We start from the raw sequence: 25,275 nt of genomic DNA, 5'->3' as shown, positions 1-25,275 counted from the left end.
CTTCACTTCCGCGACTTTGTGTCTTTACTTAGCTCTCCCTCACTAAACGACACAAAGGATCGAAGCGATTCCATCTCGGAAGCCGGTTTCAGAAGAACAACCTATTTCGAGACAGAGTTTGTTTACGAACTTTATTTTTAATCATTTCGGAAATATCTCGAAAGGATAAGATTTTACCAGCCAATAAATGAATTTCTGATCTCAAAATAGACGGATAACTTAACTTTCTAAATTCTTCTCCTGTAGCCACATTCGTTGGATTGATTTTGAACAAAATAATTCGAACTAAAACAGCTTTTCCGCCGACTCGTCACGTCCTTTCGAATCGAATTTGCGGGAACTTGAACATGCTAAAATAAGACCTTTGGTAATCAACCAATCCGATACGCGCGTTTGGGATTTTTGATTGACAGTCTGAACTGTTCAGCCTGGTCTTATAGGATCGCTCCGTGTTTAAAACAGCAGTTAAATGCACCAAGTGAACATCTTTGTTCTGCATGACTGAGTAACGTTTGGTTGCCTAGCACATGAAGAGCTTTAATATAGTACGGTGATGAAATGAACGTGGAAGTAATTATTGAAAGTGTAGTTCCAGAAAATATTTGAGCGGCTAGCTGGGGGGTGTTCACATGAAGAATTTCTCCAGAGGGTAGGGAAATTTATGGAAAAGTCCTCAGCAAGGCATAAAATTGGCTGACACAAATTGTCAGTCGCCATTGCGGAAAAATAATCATTATCAAAACAAATTAGTCTGTGGATTCACGTCGTGGTACTTAAAGGGGCAGTATCATGGGAGATCGATGGGAGATATCATGATTTTTTGCCAAAATTCACTAAATTTAAACTTTGAACACTGTGTTAATTAATTTCTCAATCGCTTATTTAAAGAAACATTAATAGTGATTCTAAGACGAAAGGTTGAACCAAAATATAGTACAACCGGCGATTTTTAGTGCGTTGCAACAGCGAAATTTGAAAACGTTCGCCAGACGTTTTCAAATTTGAACCCCTCTCTATCTTGGTCATCTGCTGGCGAAAATATCCTTGGATAGTTTCTTTGCATTTTGATAGTCTTTTAATGGAATTTCGTCATAATATCTTGGCTTTTATCAACCGAATAGCGTCTTTCTGATTTTCGATGTGTTACTAAAAATAGTGTGATACTGTCCCTTTAATCTAAATCATCATCTCTGTACTGAGTTTTTTTTTAATGAAATGAATTTGACAAAGAAAAGAAGTTTCTGTTTTCAACGGTTATACGTCAAGTCTTTATCAAATCAACGTCGCTTTTCATGTCCAACGAAATTTATGCCCAACCGTTATTGAAATTTGCATACTTTGTGAAAGTTTTGCATTCAGTGCTGGATCAAATTATTCGCTGTATAGAAATACTTCAGAATCCTTTCCCTTTTTTTTTCAAGAAATCTTTTTTGTGAAATATTGTATCGAAGAAAATACTCTTTTTGTGGCCGCGGTAAATTTTCCGTCAGAAATAAATTCAACAAACACGACAGCGCTACACGCGCGTTGTACATTTCGTGGTGCCAGAAATAGATTCTTGTACATACAGCCAGCTTTTGACTGGGTTTTCAAAGTTTTTCAAATTCTACTTGATAAATACAGCATCACATATTTGATGTGCAACTGTATGTAAGCTTTAAAGAGTCTCTGTCAACCAGTGCGCTTTGCGGGCGTAGAGTCGTGTGGCGGCCATTTTCGCTTATATCGAAATTTCAGTTCTCAGAGTCCTGGCTTTTTCTGAGGATCTTCTGCGCTATGTGAACGATTCATGGTCCGGTGTGTTAAGACATCATTACATCACAGAATTTCTCTATATATTTGGGTTTTTTTTTTTTATTGAATTAAGTTTGTGCCAAAAAAACCCGATTTTGTTGTGGTCGGGCCAACTGTCGCGATCTCTGCCAAAACGTGGTAGGCCGCCAAAGAATGAAAAAAACAAGACGATTCTGTTGCGAGAGAGCACTTTCAACCTCTAGAACCAGAAGACGATTGATCTTGGTTTTCAGCGAAACACCAATAGCGAATTTGCGGAGGTTTCTGGTCTCCACGCTTGCAACTATAGTGGCATCACATCTTGACATGCATCTCGACACGGACAGCCGCGGTATTTCCCAGATTTCTTTGAACACATTGTTGAACAGCTGCGAGTCTAAGAGGCAATTGCAAAATAAACAAGCTTACATATTTAGGGATATTTTCGTTCAAGATGTCGTAAATAAATTTATCTAGTTCTCTACTCACCACGCGGTTTAGTGGGACCGAAATTTGTTGACTTGTCCCTGAATAAGTCGAAGCAGCTTGTAATCTTCGGGTTGCAATGGCAACCGGAGAGCCATTATAATTTTCCACCACCTCTTTCTCTGCCGAATCTTCCATTTCTACTTCATGACTTAGGTCCACCATCTTTGAAAGTGTACTCAACTGATCCTTTGACAAGAAGAAATTCGAGAGCTTCCAAAGATGGCTGCCGCGTGGCGTAAACAATAACACATGCGCGCAAAGGCCTGTGGTTGAAAGAGACTCTTTAAGCACCACTCTTCTCTTTCATTAATTACCACCACATCCACCAAGAATAGTCTGTGGGCTCGCTTTTCCTCGCCCGCAATTATTAACTTTGCAAAAATATTAATAATTATTAACTATAAGTATTAATAATTAATAAATTATCATTATTAATATATTCTGGTGATTAAAATATTTCCTTTGGCGGCTAAAACAAAGGAGTTGCATGGTTGCCAAATGGCCACTGACTGAAAAATCTAACTTGCTCAGGGTTGTTTTCTAGTAACTAGTATTAGAAAAGTAAACAAACTGCAAGGCTGATACTACGTGAAAGAGTTGACTTTGCGAGACAACAACCCGACAGAAACCGACAAAACAGGGCTGCAACCGTGGACAGCTGTTTCGTTCTTATTGGAACTCGTCAGCACGGTGTAGCAGTTCTATATGAAACTAGCGACAGAGCCAGCTCAAATAAAAGACAAAGCATCGAATTTAGGTCTCTTGTAGATCCTACGTCAACTGACAGCATTATCGTTCGCGGTCCTTTGCAGTTTTCACGTTTACTTCATTTTTTGGGGCCGTAGGTCTTTACGGATCCGATATGCTGTGCCTTTTAAGCATGGTTTTGTCCATGCGTTTCAATGTTAAGATGGTTTTGGCCATCTACATTCAGTTGCCTTTGCGAGACAGGAATTCGATGCTTTGTCTGCTTTCTCCCTGAGGCAAGTGGTGTGGCAACGCGTGATTCGGGGAGCGGGCAGGTTCAAAGTACGAAACTTGATAGGACATGGGTTTTGTTGCATTTTATTTGAGCTGGCTCTGTCGCTAGTTTCATATAGAACTGCTACACTGTGCTGACGAGTTCCAATAAGAACGAAACAGCTGTCCACGGTTGCAGCCCTGTTTTGTCGGTTTCTGTCGGGTTGTTGTCTCGCAAAGTCAACTCTTTCACGTAGTATCAGCCTTGCAGTTTGTGTTACAGTTTATTTTTGGCTGATTAGGTCTCTTGTAGATCCTACGTCAACTGACAGCATTATCGTTCGCGGTCCTTTGCAGTTTTCACGTCTATTAGAAAAGTAATGGCAAATAGTATATTGTCTACGATAGCGTAAATTTTTGTCTCTGTGAATTCATGCACAGCCATCCAGCTGGATTTTCGTGTAGCACTAGTTGTATTAAAAAATACTTTTCTAGTACGTAACTAGTAAAAAGTAACAGCAAGTTGAAATAAACAGTATTGTCAACGATAACATTTTTGTCTCTGTGAATTCATGCACAGGCATGCAGCCAGATTTTTGTGCAGTGTATTAAAAAATACTTTTCTAGTACGTAACTAGTAAAAAGTAACAGCAAGTTGAAATAAACAGTATTGTCAACGATAACATTTTTGTCTGTGTGAATTCATGCACAGGCATGCAGCCAGATTTTTGTGCAGTGTATTAAAAAATACTTTTCTAGTACGTAACTAGTAAAAAGTAACAGCAAGTTGAAATAAACAGTATTGTCAACGATAACATTTTTGTCTGTGTGAATTCATGCACAGGCATGCAGCCAGATTTTTGTGCAGTGTATTAAAAAATACTTTTCTAGTAACTAGTAAAAAGTAACAGCAAGTTGAAATAAACAGTATTGTCAACGATAACATTTTTGTCTGTGTGAATTCATGCACAGGCATGCAGTCAGATTTTTGTGCAGTGTATTAAAAAATACTTTTCTAGTAACTAGTAAAAAGTAACAGCAAGTTGAAATAAACAGTATTGTCAACGATAACATTTTTGTCTGTGTGAATTCATGCACAGGCATGCAGCCAGATTTTTGTGCAGTGTATTAAAAAATACTTTTCTAGTAACTAGTAAAAATTAACAGCGAGTTGAATTAAACAGTATATTGTCAACGATAGCATTTTTGTCTCTGTGAATTCATGCACAGGCATGCAGCCAGATTTTTGTGCAGTGTATTAAAATTACTTTTCTAGTAACTAGTAAAAAGTAACAGCAAGTTCAAATAAATAGTATATTGTCCACGATAGCATTTTTGTCTCTGTGAATTCATGCAGCCGGATTTTTGTGCAGTGTATTATATAATACTTTTCTAGTAACTAGTAAGATGTAACAGCAAGTTGAAATAAATAGTATATTGTCTACACTTGCATTTTTGTTTCTGTGAATTCATGCACACCCATGTAGCCGGATTTTTGTGCAGTGTATTAAAAAATACTTTTCTAGTAACTAGTAAAAAGTAATAGCAAGTCGAAATAAAGTCAGTATATTGTCTACGATAGCATTTTTCTCTCTGTGAATTCATGCACAGGCATTTGATTATCTGAGGTCAAGGCTTTCAATGTGCTAATTAGATCTCAATGTTCAAAATGTTTATTGCTTCATAGCAGCGGTATTTTCTGCAAAGTGTATAAAAAATACCTTTCTAATAGCTAGTAAATGGTAGCAGCAAGTAGAAATAAAGTATTTATACTGTCTTGTATAGCACTTCCTCAATAATTAAAGACATTCCAAAAATATTGTGTAAATGTCATATGAAAGCAATAATTTTTCTCTGTCAGACCCATCACAAACTCGGGTTTACTTCTAGTATCATTCACTTTGCCACTTTCCAATCCAATCTCATAGCTTCAGGGTGAAAGAATGAAAGGCTCCTGTGAGCCAACTTTGAATGCAGAAGTGAAAAGTGGTAACGTACCGTAAAGTGATACTTGCCGCATTACGGAATGTGTTATGTATAAACAATTAAACAATTAAATAACACATGCACTCTGATTCCTTCCGATACGTGAAGCAACACAAAGGTGGATGTGTGCGTTTTTTTTGGTGGTTTTGTGTGGTTGCCAATCTACAAGAAAACATCCAGTTTTTCTTGTTGCCGAATGAAACTTGATACATGTGAATGATTTTGGTTGCCTATAGCACGTGACCTAAATCTTGCTGTTCTCATCATGGTAATATTCCTTTCCTCGTTCAAACGATGGCTGTTGTCGCGTTTTATAACATCGGAAAAAGGTTTTAAAACCTTGCTAAAGTTGCTTTTTGGCTAAATCCAAGTGAACATAAATATAATAATACATCAAGCGCTGCAATGCAAATTTTCAGTGGTTAAATTTTTTCTGTTGAATCTATCTTATCGCTCTGGAGCTTGAATGAATTTTATTGTGGCTTTTGTCTGGGCGAATTTCGTCTGCTATAGTTGCGAGGACATGTGTTTGTTTACACAAGATTACACCGAGTTGTCATGTTTGATCAATAAAATAGAAAAACACACATACAGGTTTCCTAAATAAAAAATTTATTCAGATAGGTCTTTTTACGGGCCTAAGAAGCAAAAGCGTATAATTTTTGCCGCGAGGTGACTTGCAAGCGATTTGAAGTCAATTTTGAAGCAAATTTTATTTTATCAGAGCACGTTTTTGAAACATAATTTTGCAAGAACTGTTCGGAATATAAAAAATTAGTCTATTAGAATAGTATTGTATTTCAGTACAAATTCACAATCAAACCTGTAATTATTTGTGTGTTGTTTTCTTAGAAACACTGGAACTTTACCAAGGAACTCCGCGGGTTGATTTGAGATCTGCCGGATCATCGGGCTAATAAAACCACCAATCAAAGAACAATATATTTTCTTTTTTCACCGTTAATGCTTGATTTCTGCTGTTGAAACTGTCGAGCATCCCTTAGAAGTTCCTCTTTTGATTCACAGTTTCCAAGAGGTGTGTTTCCCTTCCGAAAATGCAAAATTGGCTAATTTTGACCAGCGCCAGAGTGAAATTCTGCTCCATTACGATCACTCTTTTACTGTGTTTGCCCGAAAGTTAATAACCTACCAACCAACCAACCAACCAAGTAAAAAACCCCAACCATCGCTAAAACTCGTTCATTGCGCATGCGCAGATTCACAAGTATTATCCCTGCAGACACATTCAAGATTGTGTTCACCATCAAAATTAAGAGATTATTTGCCCAGTTACTTTGTTTTTATTCAGGCTGGGTTAGAAGCAGTAGAAATGCAGTTATAAATTTGGAAAGGAAACTTCAAAAATTAACATTCAGTGAACATGATGATTTTTTGCGATAGAGAATTAAAAGCTGCATAAAAAAGTCGAAAAACCTTAAAATGAATCAAGTCAAATTGAAATGAACAAACCATCATAGCCAAATGTGTGCTATGTAAGGTATCAAATGCACTCCTTTAATATGTAATTATAACAGCTAGTTAATGTACAAATTAACAGTGACTGGGGGTAGCCATTCAAAGTTAATGCTTGCATTGACCAAAACACCCCGCATGAATGCCTCCAGGCATCTTGTTTGTACTTTTTTATGCTTTGTAATGAGTTATATAGCTCTCACTATTGTAAATCTGCCACCTCCCATCAAGAAAACCATGCAGGCCCAAATGTAACAAGCCACCCATAGAAGTTACAAATTATTGGAACAATGAACTTTTATGGTCACTGAGTGTAAAAAAAAAATTTATATATATGTAGTTTATTTTACTTTTCATTTTTTGCTTGTTGCCTTGAGTTTCTTCAGTCCTTGCTCCAATGTTTTATCTGCTTGTTTGTGCTTCATTTTATGATTAAAGCGGAAATCGTACCCCTTAAATCAAACAAACAAAACATTAAAAGAAACAGACAAATGGGGAAATGTTTCCTGAAGAAATTCAAGGCCTCATGCATAAAATCTGGTGAATCTGAACTTAAACAACTAAAAACAATCTGAAAATAATGCACTATTGCTAGTAAGGTTGGTTATGCACCGACCCCTTCAGTAATTATTATAATAATTTATTTTGTAACATTGATCAGAAAATAATTTTTGTCTTATCACAGAGCCACACTAACAGCTGTGGGTTCCTGAAGATCCCCTGTCTTCATCCTGAGTGTGGCATGTTGGTAAAAAAAGCTGAACTTTCAGAGCACTTGGAAAACGAATGCGAGTGTAGACTAGAAAGTTGCGGATTCTGCAAAAGACGACTCAACCTTAACGAGATGCAGGTACTAATAGTATACAGTTTAATCTCTCCGCAACGGCCACCTTGGGGACAGAAGAAAGTGGCCGTTGTAGAGAGGTGGCCGTTATGGGGAGGTAGGGGTGTAATATGACGCCTTTTTTTTCGGGAAGTACAACAATCATGTTTAATGTGCCAAGTTCATGGTTACTGTAGCCTATAATGGCAATCCAATCTTAAATAATACATATAGATAAAATACACAATAAAACGTAAATAGTGTTTTGAATCAGAATGTTAACAAGACGAAATGAGCAAGGTTCGCAACATTCGCTATATTATTGTAGACAATTTATGCTTACTGCAGCATATAAATGGAACACAATCAAAATACGTATATCATTAAAATGGATACAGAAACGTAGTGTTCCGAAGACAAATGTCGATTACTGCATCAGTTTATAAAAAAAGGTTTTTACAAAAAAGTACTGTACTGGCCGTTGTCAAGAGGTTATTTTGGCAGTTGTTGATGCACTTTAGTGGCCGTTGCCGTTGTAGAGAGGTTTAAACAAGAGCTAATGTATGGACTGTCCGCCAGGACAAAATAAAGTGGCCGTTATAGAGAGGTGGCCGTTGTGGAGTAGGTGGCTGTTAGTGGAGGTTCGGCTGTCATTGACTGGAAAATCAAAGTATGAGTGTCAAAGTTTAATATTTATTTTTTTTTTTAGCAGTCTTGCAAGTGCAATGATTGTGTGAACTGGAGCATAAGTTTGGATGAATGGGGATATGATTTTGGGTTTCTCGAAATTATTAAATTTGAATAGATTGCTTGCATTTCATTCTCTTTCAAAATATACATGTATGTATATCTGTAGTCTGTTGAAACACAAAAGAAGCACCAAGCAAGGAATTGGGTCGAGGGGAGACTGGAAGAGATGAGAATGTGGCACCCAAAGGGCGCAACAGACTGCAGAATTGCTGAATCCATAATGTTTACGTTGTATAAAGATGTTACTTTCTCTCACACCACCGGTAGCCATACCAAGACAATTGTTGCAGCCTGACCCTTATTGTTAAAAGTGTGTACAACTTACAAACAATACAAATGGAATAACTACCAAAACTACAAGGTTCGTACATTCATACTAACATAGTGTACAAACTGAATGCTGAGGGTGGGTGGGTGGGAGGGTCAGTAATGGTGGATGCAACAAAAACAACTACCCACCTTAAGGTCACATGACCTATACCCAGGCCCCCAGCGGTGTGTGAGATAAACATTCTCCACTTATGTTGTTCCACTCAGCCAGTGGAAATTTACCCTTAAGGCTGACACAATTGAGAAAAATAGTATCATCTGAAACTAACAAGCCAATTTCTAAACAAATTGTTGGGGGCACGTGTATTTCCTGGAAGACTTTTATGAAATATATCTTACCAGATATGATGCACTTGATTGCATGCAATTAATTTTTTATAGAGTTTATTATTATACAGTGTATACACCAGTACCTGGAACAAATAGAAGTTTTAAAGGGCACATACTCTGATGTTACAGATGCCATTTCTCAGATAAAAATAAATTAAGCAAGTCCAGCATCAAAGATTACTATAAACTACTAATACTTACTAATGAGTTAAATTATACTGGCATGAGTTAAAGGACTTGGTTTTACACTTTAAGTACCATATTGGCCATTGACAACATCACTATTTTCCAGTTTGTGAAACCTTGTGCCAACCAAAGAGTAACTCGCCATAGTTCTAATGATGATGTAATAATTCCTTTTTATCCCACAACACTCTTCTAAACTAGCTATTTTAATTGCCTGCCTTCCTCAGTACCTTCCTCCTCTTTATTTCACCAATTTAAGTCCTGTCCTGTTAACTACTATAACAATGCAGTTCCTAATGCTTATCTGAGTTATGGTGTGGATAACTTTAGCACCTGGAAGTCTATTTGTCCTAAACGCTGCTGTTACTAATACTTAAATAACATTGTTGTTGTTACTAGTTATTAGTAAAAACAGTAATTTTATTGTTGACCAGTGAGGGGGTGGGGTGGGGTAGATAATGTGTTCGCTCTCTGTTATACATAATTTGAATGACATTTAATTTTTTAGACATTACCATTACTTTTTAACAATTATTTTGCCAAAGGTGAAGTAAATATTGGTGAATATTCCTTGAGAGGAACATTCACCAATATTTACGGAGCCTGAGGAGAATAATTACTCTGGTGATTATCAGAGAAAAACAAGAACCATCCGAAAAATGGCGATTTTGTTTGTTTGTTTCAAATTGACATGTGTCAATGAATATAGACATGCAGTCTGGTGATCACATGCTCAATTAATAAACTGCACAGTATTCTTTGCTGCTTCATTGAGACGAAGCATTGGCTTCTGTGAATGAATGTTGGGTTTTTCTGGCCTGTTTACCAGAATAGATGGAGATGAACCAAGCTGTTTGGTGTAAAACTCGAGCCGGGATCACAAGTGTTAGTATTTTGTTGCACAATTTCTTGTTTCTTGTTGTTTTTTAACGGACGTTTATAAATTGCCCTCGGAGATAAGCTACTTCAGGCATGAATTAAGTCCGTTATTGGCTTGACTAAACAAGTACACAGTTGTCGCTGATGAAATTTTTTGTTGTGAGTTAGTGACTTTAGACGGTGGTCGAGAGCCGCTAGAACAACAACAAACTAGCTTCAGATTATAAAAACTGTCCTCTTTTCTCCACACTGAAATGTAAAACTCAGAGAGACATTTATTCATCTTGTTTACTTCCATGCTTTCAAATTCTGTCTTAAATTCCTTTTCTTTGTGAAATCACTGTCTGTTAAATAAAGAAAATCTTTTGCGAATTTAACTTAAACTTAATTTGTTGTCTTCATTTTAAGCCATCGACATTGACAACATGCCATTTAAAAGGGTTTTTTATTACAATTAGCAAAATTTTCATATCTTGCCTTTGAAAAGTGTCACCTTGAACTTAGCTGCAGAATTGCATTTTCTTTCATCCTATTTACTTCTTCCTCAGAAACATTAATGAATCACTAAGGGGCCGTTTTGAAAATTAGTGCTCCTGCTATAATCACCTTGCACCCGGTGATTATAGCAGAATATGATGCAGTCCTCGACCAATCAGATCAACAGAATCTCTATAATCACCTGGGAGTGAGTAATTATACTAATACTACATATTAGTATTATTATATTAAAATTTAATTGGTGCACTTAATATAATGGAACCTAGCTCTGTTGGGCAGTCTCTAGCCTTCCTTTTTTTAATTTTACTTTGATTACTTTTTTTATCTACTGCATTAACTTCATTTTACATGGGAGTTAACTAGTGAAGGTGGAAGTTTTGTAAATAAATAAATACTTTGTATAGAGTGCCAGGATTTAAATTGAAAGTAATCAACTGAGAATATTGTACTATCAGAGTGGAACTCAGATTTCGCTCCACAAATTGTTACTGATATTGTGAGGCATAATTGTCATTTTAGTATTTAAAGGTTTGTGACTTGTACATAACATGGCTTGTGCATAAGTGTTTTTTTTCCCTTCAGTTGCATCGTGAGAGGGAGTGCCCAGCATATCCAGTGGAGTGTGAAAAATGCCACAAAGATGGCATTCCTCGGGCAAAGGTAACACATCTGCAGCCATAATTTAATCGTTGACACATTTTTTGTACTCAGTACCTATATTGTGTCTTTTTTTGTGTGCTCAAACCAGTGGGCTTTGCTCTGGACATTTGGCCATTCAGACTTTGCATTAAGATAAAGAAGAAGTAGGTAGTAATTATTTAATAATTACTATCTGCATTTGGCCCATTGGTAAAATTGGTCAATCTTGGTCAGACAATGGTTAAATGGTACTGAGTGCTGCTATGGGGAAGGTGGTTGAAGTAGGTGAGAACTGTTGCCCAAATTTTTTAATAATTAAAGTAACAAACTTGAGAGAGCACTGCACCAGTATCACAAAGGTAGTGGATTCTAATATTGTAATCCTGTCCAAGCCTGAATTTTTTGCAGGCTTTCTTTTTGCAGCTGTTTAAGTTGCAAAGTTGATTAGTATACGTGCATAACTGTGATGGTTCCTTATTTATTGATTCTTTCATCCACAGTTGAAATAAATGGAATTCAAATAATATTATTTTAGTTTCAGAGAAAAACTATTGAAGACTAATTCAGTTCAAATTTTAAGATACTAAAATTGTTTTGATTCAAGATACCTGCACTGAAAAAGATTTTTACTAGACATTGGCCGTGTTTATGCTAGAGACGTTAAAGTTGTCTAGACGCATTTAACGTCTGAGACGATTTAATAAAATTTTTAATAAATTTTTTAACAAAGACTAGTGAGCAGCACAACGGAAGACTTCTTGTAGTTGTATACTTATCGTTTATTTACGACGCGTTTCGTCTCTATCGGAGACTTCTTCAGGGAATGAATACAACTGACATAGGACAGCATATATATAGCACATGTTTTGTGCGTAAGTTGTTACGAAACAACTGAAACATGCTGTAAACGGACGTTACAAGAAACGCCTAAATACATATGTTATTGCGTGTTTTTATATTTTGGGGGCCATACGATTAGCGCTAATCGTATGGCCCACAAAAAACAAGCTATTTACATAGATGTGCTAAAGTAGTAGTAGATTTATAACTAACAATGCAGTTTAAATCTGGTAAATGCGTCTAGATAACCTGCTTGATGTAAGCGTGACTGCAATTAAAAGTAGATTTAAATAATACCATGCTACCGCTGCGGGATTTGCGTTTACTAGAGAACCACTTGGCTCTGTTAATGTATTTAACCTCCCGGAATAAAGGGAGTAGAAACCCGACTGGGTAACCGCGAAGCCTGAGGCGCTTCCAGAATTTGTCACGCGTTTCGCTAAAAGCTTTAGACGTCGAACTATTTCTGGCATAGCGCATAAGTTCACCTTTAATAAAGGCTTTCTTGTTGCTCGCGGGATGAAATGACTCAAAAGGAATGTACAGATACACATTAAGTGGCTTTTGATACGTATAGTGAACTGCAAAGTGCTAAAATTATAATCCTTATAAAGGAATAGATCCAGAAACGAAATACTACATTGGTCAATAACATACGTGAGTTTGATACGATCATTCTTGCTGTTGAGATGACTAAGAAACTCTAATAAGGTTTCTTTGGGACCCTCCCAGATAAAAAATATGGCATCAATGAACCACTTGTACAAAAGTAGATTACTAGAAAATTGCGTGACAAGATCCTTTTCTAAGTAATACATAAATGCATTGGCGGCCGTGACCGCAAAAGGGGTTCCCATAGCAATCCCGAATGTTAGGTGAAAAATATCGTCACTAAATTCGGATTTGAGAAAGTTATTCTCAAAAACAAGTATAGAGAACTGAATCAAAAGTGGAGCTTCAGGCGCTCTTGCCTCCCGAAGTAGAAGGTCAAGGGCCACCAATGCTTTCTTAGTATCCGCATTGGATTTCCGAGTTTCGAGGGAGCCAGTCGTACAAGGGTCGTTTAGCCATTTTGAAGAGCCATTTTTCATGAGCGGAGCGCCTGTCTATTTTACGGGGCCGGAACCTTTTCCCTTTGCGTTTTTTGACGACGAACGAGGGCTCGTGACCCGTTTGGTCGAGTTGGAACGCGGTGACTTGGATCGACCCCGCTGTTTCTGTTGACCGCCACGATTCTGCGGCGATGTTGACCTGTTCTGCGGTCGGCGCTGTTGCTGTTGCTTACGTTTCGGCCTACTTCGTCCGTTTTAGCTAAAACTGTGGGCCCCAAAATTATATCACGCACAAAGTATGTCACGCCTTGCCGAAATCTACCGCCTGTTTCCTAGACGCATTACCGCGGGGTTTGTCTTTCCTATATGCAATTCCGTAGGTGTGTTTTTACGTAAATATGAAAACTCTAAGCATGAGTTAGGTATATATACAGGCACATCATGTTGTATTGTTAAACTCCCTGACGAAGTGTGCGTTAGTCACACGAAACGCGTAGGAGAAATAAAGAAGTTATACAACAACAGTTCGCAGAGTGCTGCTCACTAGTTTAGTTTTTATTAAATTATTAATTTATTAAATAATTTTATTAAATAGCCGTCTGGTATAAAAACGGGACGCATAAAAGTAGACCTAAGCTCAACTTCACTCCACTTTCTGCCCCGAGACTCCTTCAAGTTCTTCTTGGCCGCCATGTTGTTTAAGCGCTAATCCTCGATCTCTAACTCGTGCTAGTCGTCTGTGGACGAGTCAGGGCTAAATGCGTCCCAATAAGGGCGTCCCGTTTTTATACTAAACGCATTTAACGTCTGAGACGTTAAAGTCGTCTGTTAAGTGCGTCTAAACGACGCACTTAACTAAAGAAGTTAATGTCGTCAAACGTTTAAAAAATAAAGTGCATCTGTCTCATTTACCGTTTTTATACTAGACGTTAAAGTCGTCTCGAGACGACTTTAACGTCTTAACGTCTCAGATGACTTTAACGTCTCTAGCATAAAAACGGCCATTCCAAGGCTGCTGATAGGACCTATTCCCGTTTCGCGTTGCCATGGCCTCAGTTGCTGATTTCAGATCAGCTCTCTTCAGCAGTAATGACATGGCCGGGCACTGTGGTTGGGAATAACCTGAAGACTGAGAATTCTGTGATTCTGTGATATTTTATTCCTCGGTTGGGCCAACCTGAAGCTCCTAGCAGTTGTTTTTCCAAATATACCTATTGCTTTCCCTTACTCTTTAGTCACTTAATTTTGCATTCTTAGTCAGCTGCTTAGTGATAACTAATTGTGATTGATGCTTGATATTGACTCCTTATAACCTTGAATTTCCTGTTATTTCCTTTTCAGTTGTTGGAGCATCAGGATCCAGTTGTGGGAGACTGCGATGGTGTATTGGGACCTTGTCCATTCTCACAGATTGGCTGTCCCGAAACTGAGGTACATGAGTTTGGATGCCTGTTTAACACCGACTTGAACCCAAGTCCAAACCGACCAACTTTCATGCGATCTTCCACTTTAATACTGTCCGAGACCAATCGGATCCCTTTCCAGTCTTCTTGGGTAAACTTTGAATTGTTGTAGGCATAAAGTGCTGACCCCTATTTGAAGATATACCATATGAAAACATTATGGGTGTCCCTTACAAAGCAGGTATAAATAAGGAAGGAAAGGAGGGAGGGAGGGAGGGAATGGAAAACTGAGAGAAAAAGTGGCACAGAAAAATGGTATTTGTTAGAAGACAGGTTGAAGGAGGAATGGGCAAAAATTACACGTTCAAGATTTCACAATATTTGTTTTTGTAAACAGGTATATAGGCTGGCCTTTTCAAACCAAGGATGGTACCAAACAACGAACTTAATTATTAAGCCTAATAAGTTTAAGCCTAATTTACTGATTATTAATCGGGCCGATTTGGCCTATTTTGATAAACAAAATGAGTGAGCGGACGAAAATCGAGCTGATTTAATATAATCTGTGAGAGTGCTACAGATGTTTTGAATGAGGTCGATTTTCACCCCTTTCTACACCAACAGAAAGAAAAAAATCGGCCGGCAAATTATAATGGTAAATTGGCCCATGCGGTTGAACCTACTAATCCGGCCGATAAATTATTGGTATGTGTAAATTGCTGAGAGAATCACGCAGAGCCAGACTACTTTATCTTATTTCCAAGAGAGAAAATGTACAGTATATCAATAATAAATAAATGTCGTAAGATGAGAGCATACACATCGTATAATTTATGAAGGAACACTTTGTAGGAACCTATATACGAAGTACCCTTTGAAGACTTTCATATTTTTTTATCCATCCAGCAAGAAGAAATGCCTGTGGAGTGATACTAAGTTTAGTTTCGGTAATCCCCCAGTAGGCAGGTGACTAAAGAGATCCAGTCTGGAAGGATCCAAACGATTGTAAGGAATCGGAATAATCTCAGATAGACTGCAGACAAGGCCAGAAACCTAAACTTCCGGAAAGAAAGGGCTTTGACTAGCCATGTAAAAATTCAGCCGAAAAGGAGATCATAGTTGAAAGCAGCAAGTCAATGTGTACTTGTAAGCGTTACTGCGCTACTCGTACATGCTGATCTCGTAATATAATCGGAAGGAAATCCTCTTTCCTTGTTCCCATTGCCATATTATCTTTTTTTCTCCTCTCTATTTGAATGCCTGGACTGAAAAGGTTGCAGACCTCAACAGACTGTGCAATCTATCACTGACAGACAACCGAAGAGAAACCAGTTCAGTTCATATTCTCAACATTCTAGAAAGCACTTAATTCCCATGGAGAATAACCGTTACCTTTCTTGTAAAACAATTGATCCTAGAAAATTGAATAAGAACCTAAGACCCTAACAATAGGAGAAATCTTCAAAGTAATTCCAGCAAATTTGATCTTTACGACTAAAGTACATTATATAGTTGACTACAAGTCGAGCTCGCACAGGTTTTCTTTTGGTGAAAAAAGAAATTGCTTGGGGGAGGGCGTTGTGTGAGCAAGAGTAAGCAAGAGAGGGCCACTGTACATCAACTTAACAAAATAAAACAAAACAAAACAAAAAAATTATACTGAGACAAATTATTTGGGTGAAGAAACCATGATCCATTGTATGGAAAAAGGTTGCGGCAGTACATTTTACCACTGTACCTTGCGAACCTAACACAGCCAATAGGTACATAGAAGCCATATTTATGGAGAAATTCGTCCCTGTACTAACGACATTCCAGGTGTAGTCAATCGATAGAAATTGATATCGCAAATCAATCGATTTCAATCGATATCAATTGGTGATTGATATCGATTGAAATCAGTAATCGATAACAATCGAACTCAGAAAAAATTTATTATCGTTTAAGATAATGGATAATAATTGATAACAATCTCTAATCCCAAGCCGAAGGAGTCCCTGGAGGAGTATTTGTTTCAATTGACTGAAATTATAAAAATACTAATTTCGTCGATTGTTATCGATTATTGCTTTATCGATTGACTACGCCTAACAACATTTTGTATGCTAGGAACTCTTTTGTGCGATTTTTTGCGCGTTTTTGTACTTTAAGAACTATGGGTAAATGTACCATTCGCCATCGCTTTTCTGTTCGGTGGATTTTATAAACACAGCACAAGCAGTTGACTCTACTTTACTAATGCCAAAATATAACTAATATCATAACCTAATGGTACATTACGTTAGGTATTTTACAGTGCGTTTTCATTCACGTGAATGTGGGCCATATTGGTTTACTGAGGCAAAAGAGGTCTAGTTTGGGACACCAACATGGCCGCCATTTCTTTGTTTTGGGACACCAACATGGCCGCCGTGACGTCATGTGAAAACACTCTATAGTGACACTTGTCTATGATCTACGATATTGTCAAATAATTGCTAAATTTCCGTCATGCTCACTGGATCATAGAATCCTTGTGTAAAACAGTGTTAATAAGTGTTGATATCTCTAGAGCAGGAAAAATAAGTGAATGACCATCACAGTTATGTACGAAACTAATGCAGTTGTGAAAAGAAAGAGGCTTGCACGGGATTCAAACCCATGACCTCTGTAGTTAATGCATAGGTGTGACAATCAGGAAACAATTTCAATTCCCTCATTCGTGCTCACTCCATTACATTCTTAGGGCCTTCTTACTAATCCACATTGCACGCCCAATAGTTTGCTGTTAATCACATGTAATTGATTGTAGTATTCTTAGATCTTGTGGGAAAATTTCTTCTAAATAAGAAGGCTTGGAACTGAATCTGTTTTGATCGCCTGATTATTTTGTGACAGGTTCTCAGTCACCGTCAAAAGAAAGAACACCTGGAACAAGCTAACACGTTCCACACCACCCTGGTGCTGCAGTGCGCACTGCGAATGGGCCGAGAAATGGAGGCACTTTTAATGCACAATCCTAGAATGATGTCCAGAAGCCCCAACATGTTCGCAAACTACGATGCTATTATTTCTGATATACTCGCTCGAGTGCAAACCGGTGCAGCGGAAAACAGGGATTTACGCGAGAAGTGCCGAGAGCATAGTGAAAGAATCACCTCGCTAGAGAGAAAACTGGCTTTAGGGAATTTCCCAGCTGCTACGCCATCAGGACAAGGGAGTGGTGATTCTGGCGGAAGTGCACAAAACCCTGAGATTACAAGAAGGCTTACAAACGTCGAAAACAGGACCGCTGACCACGAGGTGCTTTTGGTGGAGAATAACCGAACAATAGAACAGGCAAACGGAGGAGTGAGTAACCGGCATCTGTTTGATACTTTACAGGCCATCAGAGATTTACGCGAAAAATTTCGAGAGAACAGCGAAAGAATGAACTTGTTGGAAAGAGAACTGGCTGCACGGAATCTCTTGCCCGCTGCGCCGTCTGCTCTAGGATCTGGTGATTTTAGTCGGGGTGCAAGAAACCTTGGGAACATGGAAAACAGGGCCGATGACCATGGGGGGCTTTTGGATGAGAATAGCCGTACGATAGAACAGGCAAACCGAGAATGGGGTAACATTAGGCGGCAGGTTGATACCTTTCAGGAGACAGTGAGGAGGTTGGAGCGAAGATGTGATTACATAGAACACACACTGGCTCTTAGAAATGTTACCCTTGCTGATTTAGAGGAGTACATCAGACAACAGGAGTTTTCAAGCTACGATGGCGAACTGCTTTGGAAGATAGACAAGTTTTCACGCCTAAGAAATCAAGCCGTCAGTGGTCAGCAGGTGTCCTTCTACAGTCCGTGCTTCTACACCGGTCGCTATGGATACAAGATGTGCGCACGCATCTATTTAAACGGAGATGGCATGGGGCGAGGAACACACATTTCAGTGTTCTTTGTTGTCATGCGCGGTCAGTATGATGCATTACTCCGCTGGCCATTCAGACATAAGGTCACATTCATGCTGATGGATCAGGATAATGTGGAACACGTGATCGACGCCTTCAGGCCTGATCCAAGTAGCTCATCCTTCCAGAGGCCGAGAAGAGAGACCAACATCGCCAGTGGGTGCCCCATGTTCTTCCCTCTGGCTGAACTGAACAATCACGCTTATGTGCGTGACGACACGATGTTTATAAAAATTATAGTAGATACTTCAGATCTATAGGCATCAATGTAAAACAGCTTGCAACTGTTGGTACAAGCCTCAAAAGAAAATTTCTTGCCTGAATAAGGAATAATCAACCTCGTTCTCAGGTTCTTTCGTCTCCCCACCTAAGAGGGTGTAACCCGAAAACTAGCGACTACAGAATACTACACAGTAGCTGAGAAATACTAGAACTTTAATTTGAAGAGAATGTAGAGTTAAAATCATTGAATAATTTCCATGGATAATCTGTTGGAAATTGTTTCCACTGGCTTCCTAAAATCTCCGTTACCAGCAATATACCTACCGGTAATACAAAAGTAACATTGCTGAATTTCCCTACAGTGTCTCTATTTTAAAGTTGATACGTTACTTCCAGAAGTTTCTCTTGAGTTAGTTTGGAAACAGCTGCTTTTTTAGTGGCTTGTATGACTCTTGGCCAATGTTTGTATGAATGCTTTTTTTTATGTGTTTGTAATTTTTGTTGCCTTTTTTGTTACACCTTTACTTGAAAAGAAGAGGCTTAGCAGAAAAGCATTATACACCTTTGAAATTACATTACTCAAGGTAATCTTTAGATCGACTGCTGTTTAAGACACTTAAAAGCTTTTCTTTGAGAATTGAAATAGGAGCCTATGAGCTCCTACTAAATGGCTGTTATTAAAAGTAAGAGGTCCCAAACTTCCACACTGGTGGTGGAACACACAAGTGCAGCCAGTATGGTGCATTGTCTACTAACCACTCAGATCACGTTCGTGTTTTATTACACCCATTTTGAAATCACTGGTGAACCTTGCAATCTGATTGGCTCTCAGCAGAGCGATTTTTTTCACGAATCGCACCGTTCCTTTTTACTCTAAAAGATGAAAATGAAATAATAATAACCAATCAAATTTCATGGCTTACCTGCACTAGCCAATCAGATTGCAGAAAAATAGGGAAAAAGAGTCACTTTTGGGGCAAATTTTGAAATCTCTTTTGCCCAAATTCCACCTTTTCCGGAAAAAGCCAGGTTTCCTGAAGTGGATAAATAAATATTAATATTGACAAAAACTGTGTGATTTCAAAATGGGTGTAATAAAGTGGTAATTTAACTTCGTGTCGTGCAATTTTGGTCTGAAATCATACTTGCGATTTGAAATCGAACGAGCGCGTAATCACGCGTATGATTTCAGACCAAATTGCACTCCATTCAGTTCAGTTACCGTTATAAATCTTCTTTAATCAAGATAACCTATAACGTGGCTTCTTTTTTAGACCCGATCTTAGCTGTGTGTTGTACTTTTTAGTTTCACTCCTTTGTGAGACGATACCATTTTCTTAAACATTTTATATAGTAAATAAATGGTGTATAAATGGAAACAAATTGCTTGGGACACTTCCAGGGCTTTGCCCGGGAGAAAAGATTTTTAAATTTTTATTTAAAAATAAAAATTTATTCTTAGTTTTATGTTGTTGCCATTCTGTGCTATTAAATAGGCCTTATCACGATTTTCGACGCCATTTTGACGAGTAGGTAAACACTTCTTGAGATATCACTGTTTGGTTGTATGGAAATCCGATGTCAAATAATTTTCATAAAACACCGCTTCTGAGAACTTCATGAATTGGAAACTTTACGCGCTATGCAAAGGATTTTACAGAAAATAACTGAGGAATGTCGCTGTGCTAAAAGGCATCTACAGTGGAACCTCGATTTAACGAAGTCGCTGGGGACCGGCCAAATTTGTTCGTTAAATCGAGGGTTCGTTATATCGAAAACCTCGATATAACGAACGTGAGGGGAAACGACCAAAATCTTCGTTATATCGAGGTCATAGTTAATGATTGATTCTTAACACAGGTGACTTCTGTCACGCAATTCATTGCAGTTTTCGTCACACAGAAGTGCCGCGTTTTGAGAGGCAATTCATTTAGTATGGTGGCTTTCAGTGGTAATTATTTTCACCTTTGAGCAGACGCGCAGCTTTTGTTTACAAAAAAAAAGACACTTTCAGAGTGTTGATCTGTTCAGCGTTTATCTTCTGTCGCGTGTTGACATTGTAATTCGTTATATCAAGGTATATTTTACGTTTGGGCTTCCGGATTATGTTCGTTATATCGAGGTTCTATTCCATACATTTTACTGTAACTTTGGCCGGGACATAGAATATCGTTCGATATATCGAGGACTTCGTTAAATAGAGGTTCGTTTAATCGAGGTTCCACTGTAGTTGCGTTTTGACATTTTCATACATTTGTCTTTATCAGATAGCGAACCAGCCGTGAACTCCTACTAAAAATAGTTCGCGGGAAAAAATACAGGGAAATGTATGGAAAGTTCAAAACACGACTGGACGCTTTCTGGCACAGCTACATCCCTCCATTTTTTTTTCTCAAAATCCTTTTGCCAGTGCCAAAAGTTTCCAATTCATGAATTTTTTAGAAGCGATGTTTTATGAATATTTGACATCGCATTTCTATGCAAACACTGTTTTTTCATTACGTGTTTGCCTACTCGTCAAAATGGCGTCGAAAACCGTGATAAGCTTATTTCTTTCTTACTTTTAATTTTAACGACATATTTGTCCTCCCGAATCTCTAAAGCAATCATTTCTTTTTTTTTGGGGGGGGGGGGGGGGGGGGGAGAGGCATCTGCGAACGTGACGTGACCCTTCGCTGTAGAAGACGCTAGTTTTTCTTCACAATTTAATTCGAATTTCTAAGGTGGGTAATGTCTTTCCGAGCAGATATTTCCCGAAACAAACCGTTGGTTGTCCTTGTCTTGTCCTTATTTCACTAGTGTAAACCGATGAGACGAATGAGCACAAGGAAATCAAAAATACAGCGTGTCTCAAACTAGTTCACACAAGTTTCCTTATGACTGTGCATGTGATTATGCCACAAGTGTGGACTAAGGGCCAATTAATAAAGTGCACTTATAACCAATAATCTGGACCCTCTTCATTACACGCGCAACTGAAACAAATACAAGAAACATTAACCAGTCCGCCAATCCTTTCTCACGGCCGAAAGTGAAGTCAAAAAAGGCGTTTTTGGTCGCCATTTTGGAAAACTTAGCACCATGTCCGGGCATAGTGCGTGGACGCGAAGAGTGACTACCCCCTTTAATTTGTTCGTGATTTCATTGTAGAGGAGGTATAGTTTGCAAAGGTGGATAATTTTGTGAAATTTCGTTTATTAACATAGTGGTCTTGTTCTTTTACCTGAAATGTTCGCGATCTTTTAGTTACTTGAAAAACTCACTTGAAAACTCAAAGGTGCAGAATCTTCCTACCAAAAATGTTCTTATTGCCCTGAAATAAAGTGGTTTTTTTTTGTTTTCGCAAATTTTAATAGAATAAGTGAAGTCTCTGTTCAGCAGCATTCGATTTCAGTGCACTTTTAAGAGTTCCTCTCATTCAATTACTCCTTAGCGGTAGGAAGAAGGGATTGCTCTTTATCCATCACTGGTATTCGGTTGCAGGATGAATAACTGCCAGCCTGGATTTGAAGCCGTTGGAGAAATTAAAGCTTAATTATCTCTGAAAAATGCATGGTTACCCCCAATTTTCATTTTGGATACCAAGAGCACTTGCTAAGTTCTGCTTTCTCCGCATAGTTTTAAACCGCGCAAAGGTATCCCTGTTTTAGTAGGCACCCCCCACAGGAAACCCGAGTATCTCGAGTGCGCAGTAACAAATGTAGGCAGTTTCAATATGAATCGTTGGAGTTTACCCCAATTCTGAGATAACCCGTGCAATATTTTCAAAAAGTGTTTTGATTCCCATGACCTTACAGTACCGACTATTCTTTTTAGCTAAAAATGAGAGAAATCGTTTCTGATTTCATTCTCTGATCACTTTTCTCAGCGGTTCTGCGGTTTTGCGTACATCTTACAGTGACTCTGGTATCCAACGGTGTCCCAGTCGCCAAACATATTTTAGGGCGATAGCGGATTACTACAAAACAGCAATCACGGGGAACATGTTACCAAGGCTCGTGTAGAATTCAGTAAATGATTACTTTGGCAACCGTGTCTTTTCTCTTTTCAACCTTCGATGTTTTTTCCTTTCTCAGTTCTACATTTTGCGTTAAAAGGAGAGGTCAGGATTTTCTTGGCCAAACTACTTTTTGTATCTCCATTCCATCTTGCATAGTCGATTGTTTTTTCATGGCAATGAGTCTGATTACAATTTTTCGAAAATATTTTCTTAAATGCAATTTGGCGTTCGAAGCTCACTTGGTTCAACGATTTCAAAGGGCAAGGTGGGCTACCTGTGTTGTTATTTTGTGTCAGGATCGATCGAGTCAACCTGGGAACGAGATCCTCGGCTGATGGGACATAATAGTCAGTCTTACATGAAGTACTACCCCACGAAGAGGTAAGGCTTGAAAATTTTTAGCTCTAACAAAATGGTACCGCCTGTGGAATCCTGAGCTTCAGTTGACTCTACGGCGTTTTTCGCTACGAAAATGTAAGCTTATTAGCACTTGAGTTTGTTTGCACAGTTGCGTTTATATCCTAGTTTTTCTTGACACTGTTGTGCTGTTCAAACGTTAGATAAATCGAAATCTGTCACTGCAGAGTAGTTAAGTCTTACGTACATGTACCACGATGTTCAGTGAAGTTTTATCTGTATCACGCACATGCTTACATACATAAGCTTACGGTACTTAGTCTAGTAAGCTTAATTTAGTTGTTAAAGCAGATCGGAGGGGGTAGCCCCCATTACACTCTTGAGTGTGGATTGCAATGTACAGACTGTCGTTATGTAAGGAAGAATTGATCTTTCGTATTTTGGCAAATTGTTATTCATGATACAGTTCATTGTACTTTTATATTGTTGATTATTTCATTTAAGCTTATTTTTTATGAATATGTCAAGCAGCTTATCAGCTTTCGCCTACGTTAAAATTGGAACGCGGTTTTGTGGAATGAGGGATCGTCTGAAGAACAATTTTACGGAAAGTTTTGTTTTACGAGTTGTTTATATTGAGGTCCTGTGTGCCTTGTTGCAGGAGGTTTGTACATGACAAAAAATTGTTACAGTTTTTGTTTTAATATACGAAGAAAGTTTTGACAGATTTCCATTAATTTTGTTAACAAAACTTCACTCTCACAAAATGTTGATCCACCGAAATATTGTGAAATTAAGATGGTGTAGAAAGTTCCAGGGAAAGGTTTTTACAGCCCCTTACATTGAATTGTATAACTGTAATTGCACCACTGGTACACTGGCCCTCTTCCAAAAATGAGGAGCGTGATTTTGAGTTAGAGTTGCAAAATGTATACGTTATCCAGGGTGTATTCCGTGTATGCCCAACGTAACAGGCACGCTGAGAATTTTGAAGTTTTTCACCTACACTGTATGAGGTAAATTTAAGTACTCTACCTCTGATTATGCCACTTTATGCCAAAGTCCATGATTGTGTGCTAGTGTGCCAGTATCCCGAGTGATTTGTAAACCCAGGCTGAAGACTATCGGTGTAACATACTAGTTAAACTGCAGTTAGGTATTTGTAATACTCTGGAACTGTACTGTGATAATATCTCTTTCCCTTTTTTTTTTTTTTGCAGTTAGCATCTCGATTGTCAATTGACCTCTTGAAGTCTAAAGTCTTGCCAGTGACTACAAATATTAGGGTTTGAACAATGTTAATAAAAATGAGGCTCCCTAGAGGGCCTTTGATTCCAAAACCAGCGAAGGAACAGAACTGGCAGATGTGATTGCATGATCAGTATATTTTCCGAAAATGCCAGGCTACGCCATATTAGACATCGACAAGAAGAATCTTGACAAAGAGTTTCTTTGTGAATGCTGTGATTCTGTATTACGTGGTGCAAAAAGGGCAGGATGCGGTCACTTTTTCTGTAGTTCCTGTGTTGAATATCGTTTTCGGTAAGTTGAAATAATGATAAGTTGAAATCCTAAATTATTTTACAGCGAATGAGTAAAGCTGTTATTAATACTGTAGTAATAATGACTCTTCCAATACTCCATTGTTCTTGTTGTTGTTCTCATAATTTATAAATGTTTTTATATTAATTTTTGGTAAAGACCATTTGATAGCACATCATTCCACTTCTGAGGTGACATACAGAGAGCATGAGCCTTCAGCAACAGTTGTATCCTAAAGACATCTAAGGGAGCAAATTGTGATCTTTGTCAGTTTGAGTGCTTTTAACAGTCTGTGTGCAAGCCAGTATAGTGACTGTTGTGTGTTGAAATCAAAATTGGTTCAGATAAGCTGTATTTTTGCACACTGACTGTTTATCATGCACAGTGGAAGAAAATTAACAAGTTCTTTATTCGTTTTTTAAGCAAAAGGCTGAAAAACAAGGAACCTGCAGCTGATGCATAATACGTTTAAAACTCTAATAATCTGACAAGACAAAAGGACAAAAGGGGAACTAACATTTGCCTGATCAATGTATAATCTGTTGCTTTCTCAGAGCAGTGCTTTGCTAGAGTTAATTGAAACCCAACAATAATTATTTAATTCTTTACTAATATTAATATAACTTCATTGCAGTGGTAGGACTCTCTGATTATTAAACTTTTGCTGCCACCAGACCTGATCTTTATTAGCAAACAACTTGAAAGTGATTTCTGTACTTAAAATGAAAGGTGTTAGTTGCCAATTACATGTAGATAATCAAACATTTCGCTATGTTAACCTATTTGATTAGCTGTACCTGACTTATGAA

General features: G+C 38.1%; 2 protein-coding genes across 2 annotated transcripts in view; both read left to right on the top strand.

The window, feature by feature from the left end:
- The window catches only part of LOC146459374 (TNF receptor-associated factor 2-like), a 31,581-nt gene extending 11,588 nt beyond the window's left edge, over positions 1-19,993 (top strand). Inside the window, exons 4-7 of the mRNA XM_085089609.1 lie at positions 7,367-7,531; positions 11,060-11,137; positions 14,350-14,439; positions 17,289-19,993. Coding sequence (XP_084945735.1) covers positions 7,367-7,531; positions 11,060-11,137; positions 14,350-14,439; positions 17,289-18,605 — 1,650 coding nt within the window. The 3' untranslated portion in view covers positions 18,606-19,993. The remainder of the gene's footprint in view (positions 1-7,366; positions 7,532-11,059; positions 11,138-14,349; positions 14,440-17,288) is intronic.
- Positions 19,994-22,938: 2,945 nt separating this feature from the next.
- The window catches only part of LOC146459372 (uncharacterized), a 71,377-nt gene continuing 69,040 nt past the window's right edge, over positions 22,939-25,275 (top strand). The window contains exons 1-2 of the mRNA XM_085089618.1: positions 22,939-23,041; positions 24,145-24,466. Coding sequence (XP_084945744.1) covers positions 24,321-24,466 — 146 coding nt within the window. The 5' untranslated portion in view covers positions 22,939-23,041; positions 24,145-24,320. The remainder of the gene's footprint in view (positions 23,042-24,144; positions 24,467-25,275) is intronic.

This window comes from Pavona decussata, unplaced genomic scaffold (assembly GCF_977016875.1).
Source record: "Pavona decussata unplaced genomic scaffold, jaPavDecu1.1 SCAFFOLD_219, whole genome shotgun sequence".
Lineage (NCBI taxonomy): Eukaryota > Metazoa > Cnidaria > Anthozoa > Scleractinia > Agariciidae > Pavona > Pavona decussata.
The sequence above is the reverse complement of the archived record's forward strand: the minus strand, read 5'-3'. Positions and strand labels throughout refer to the sequence as shown.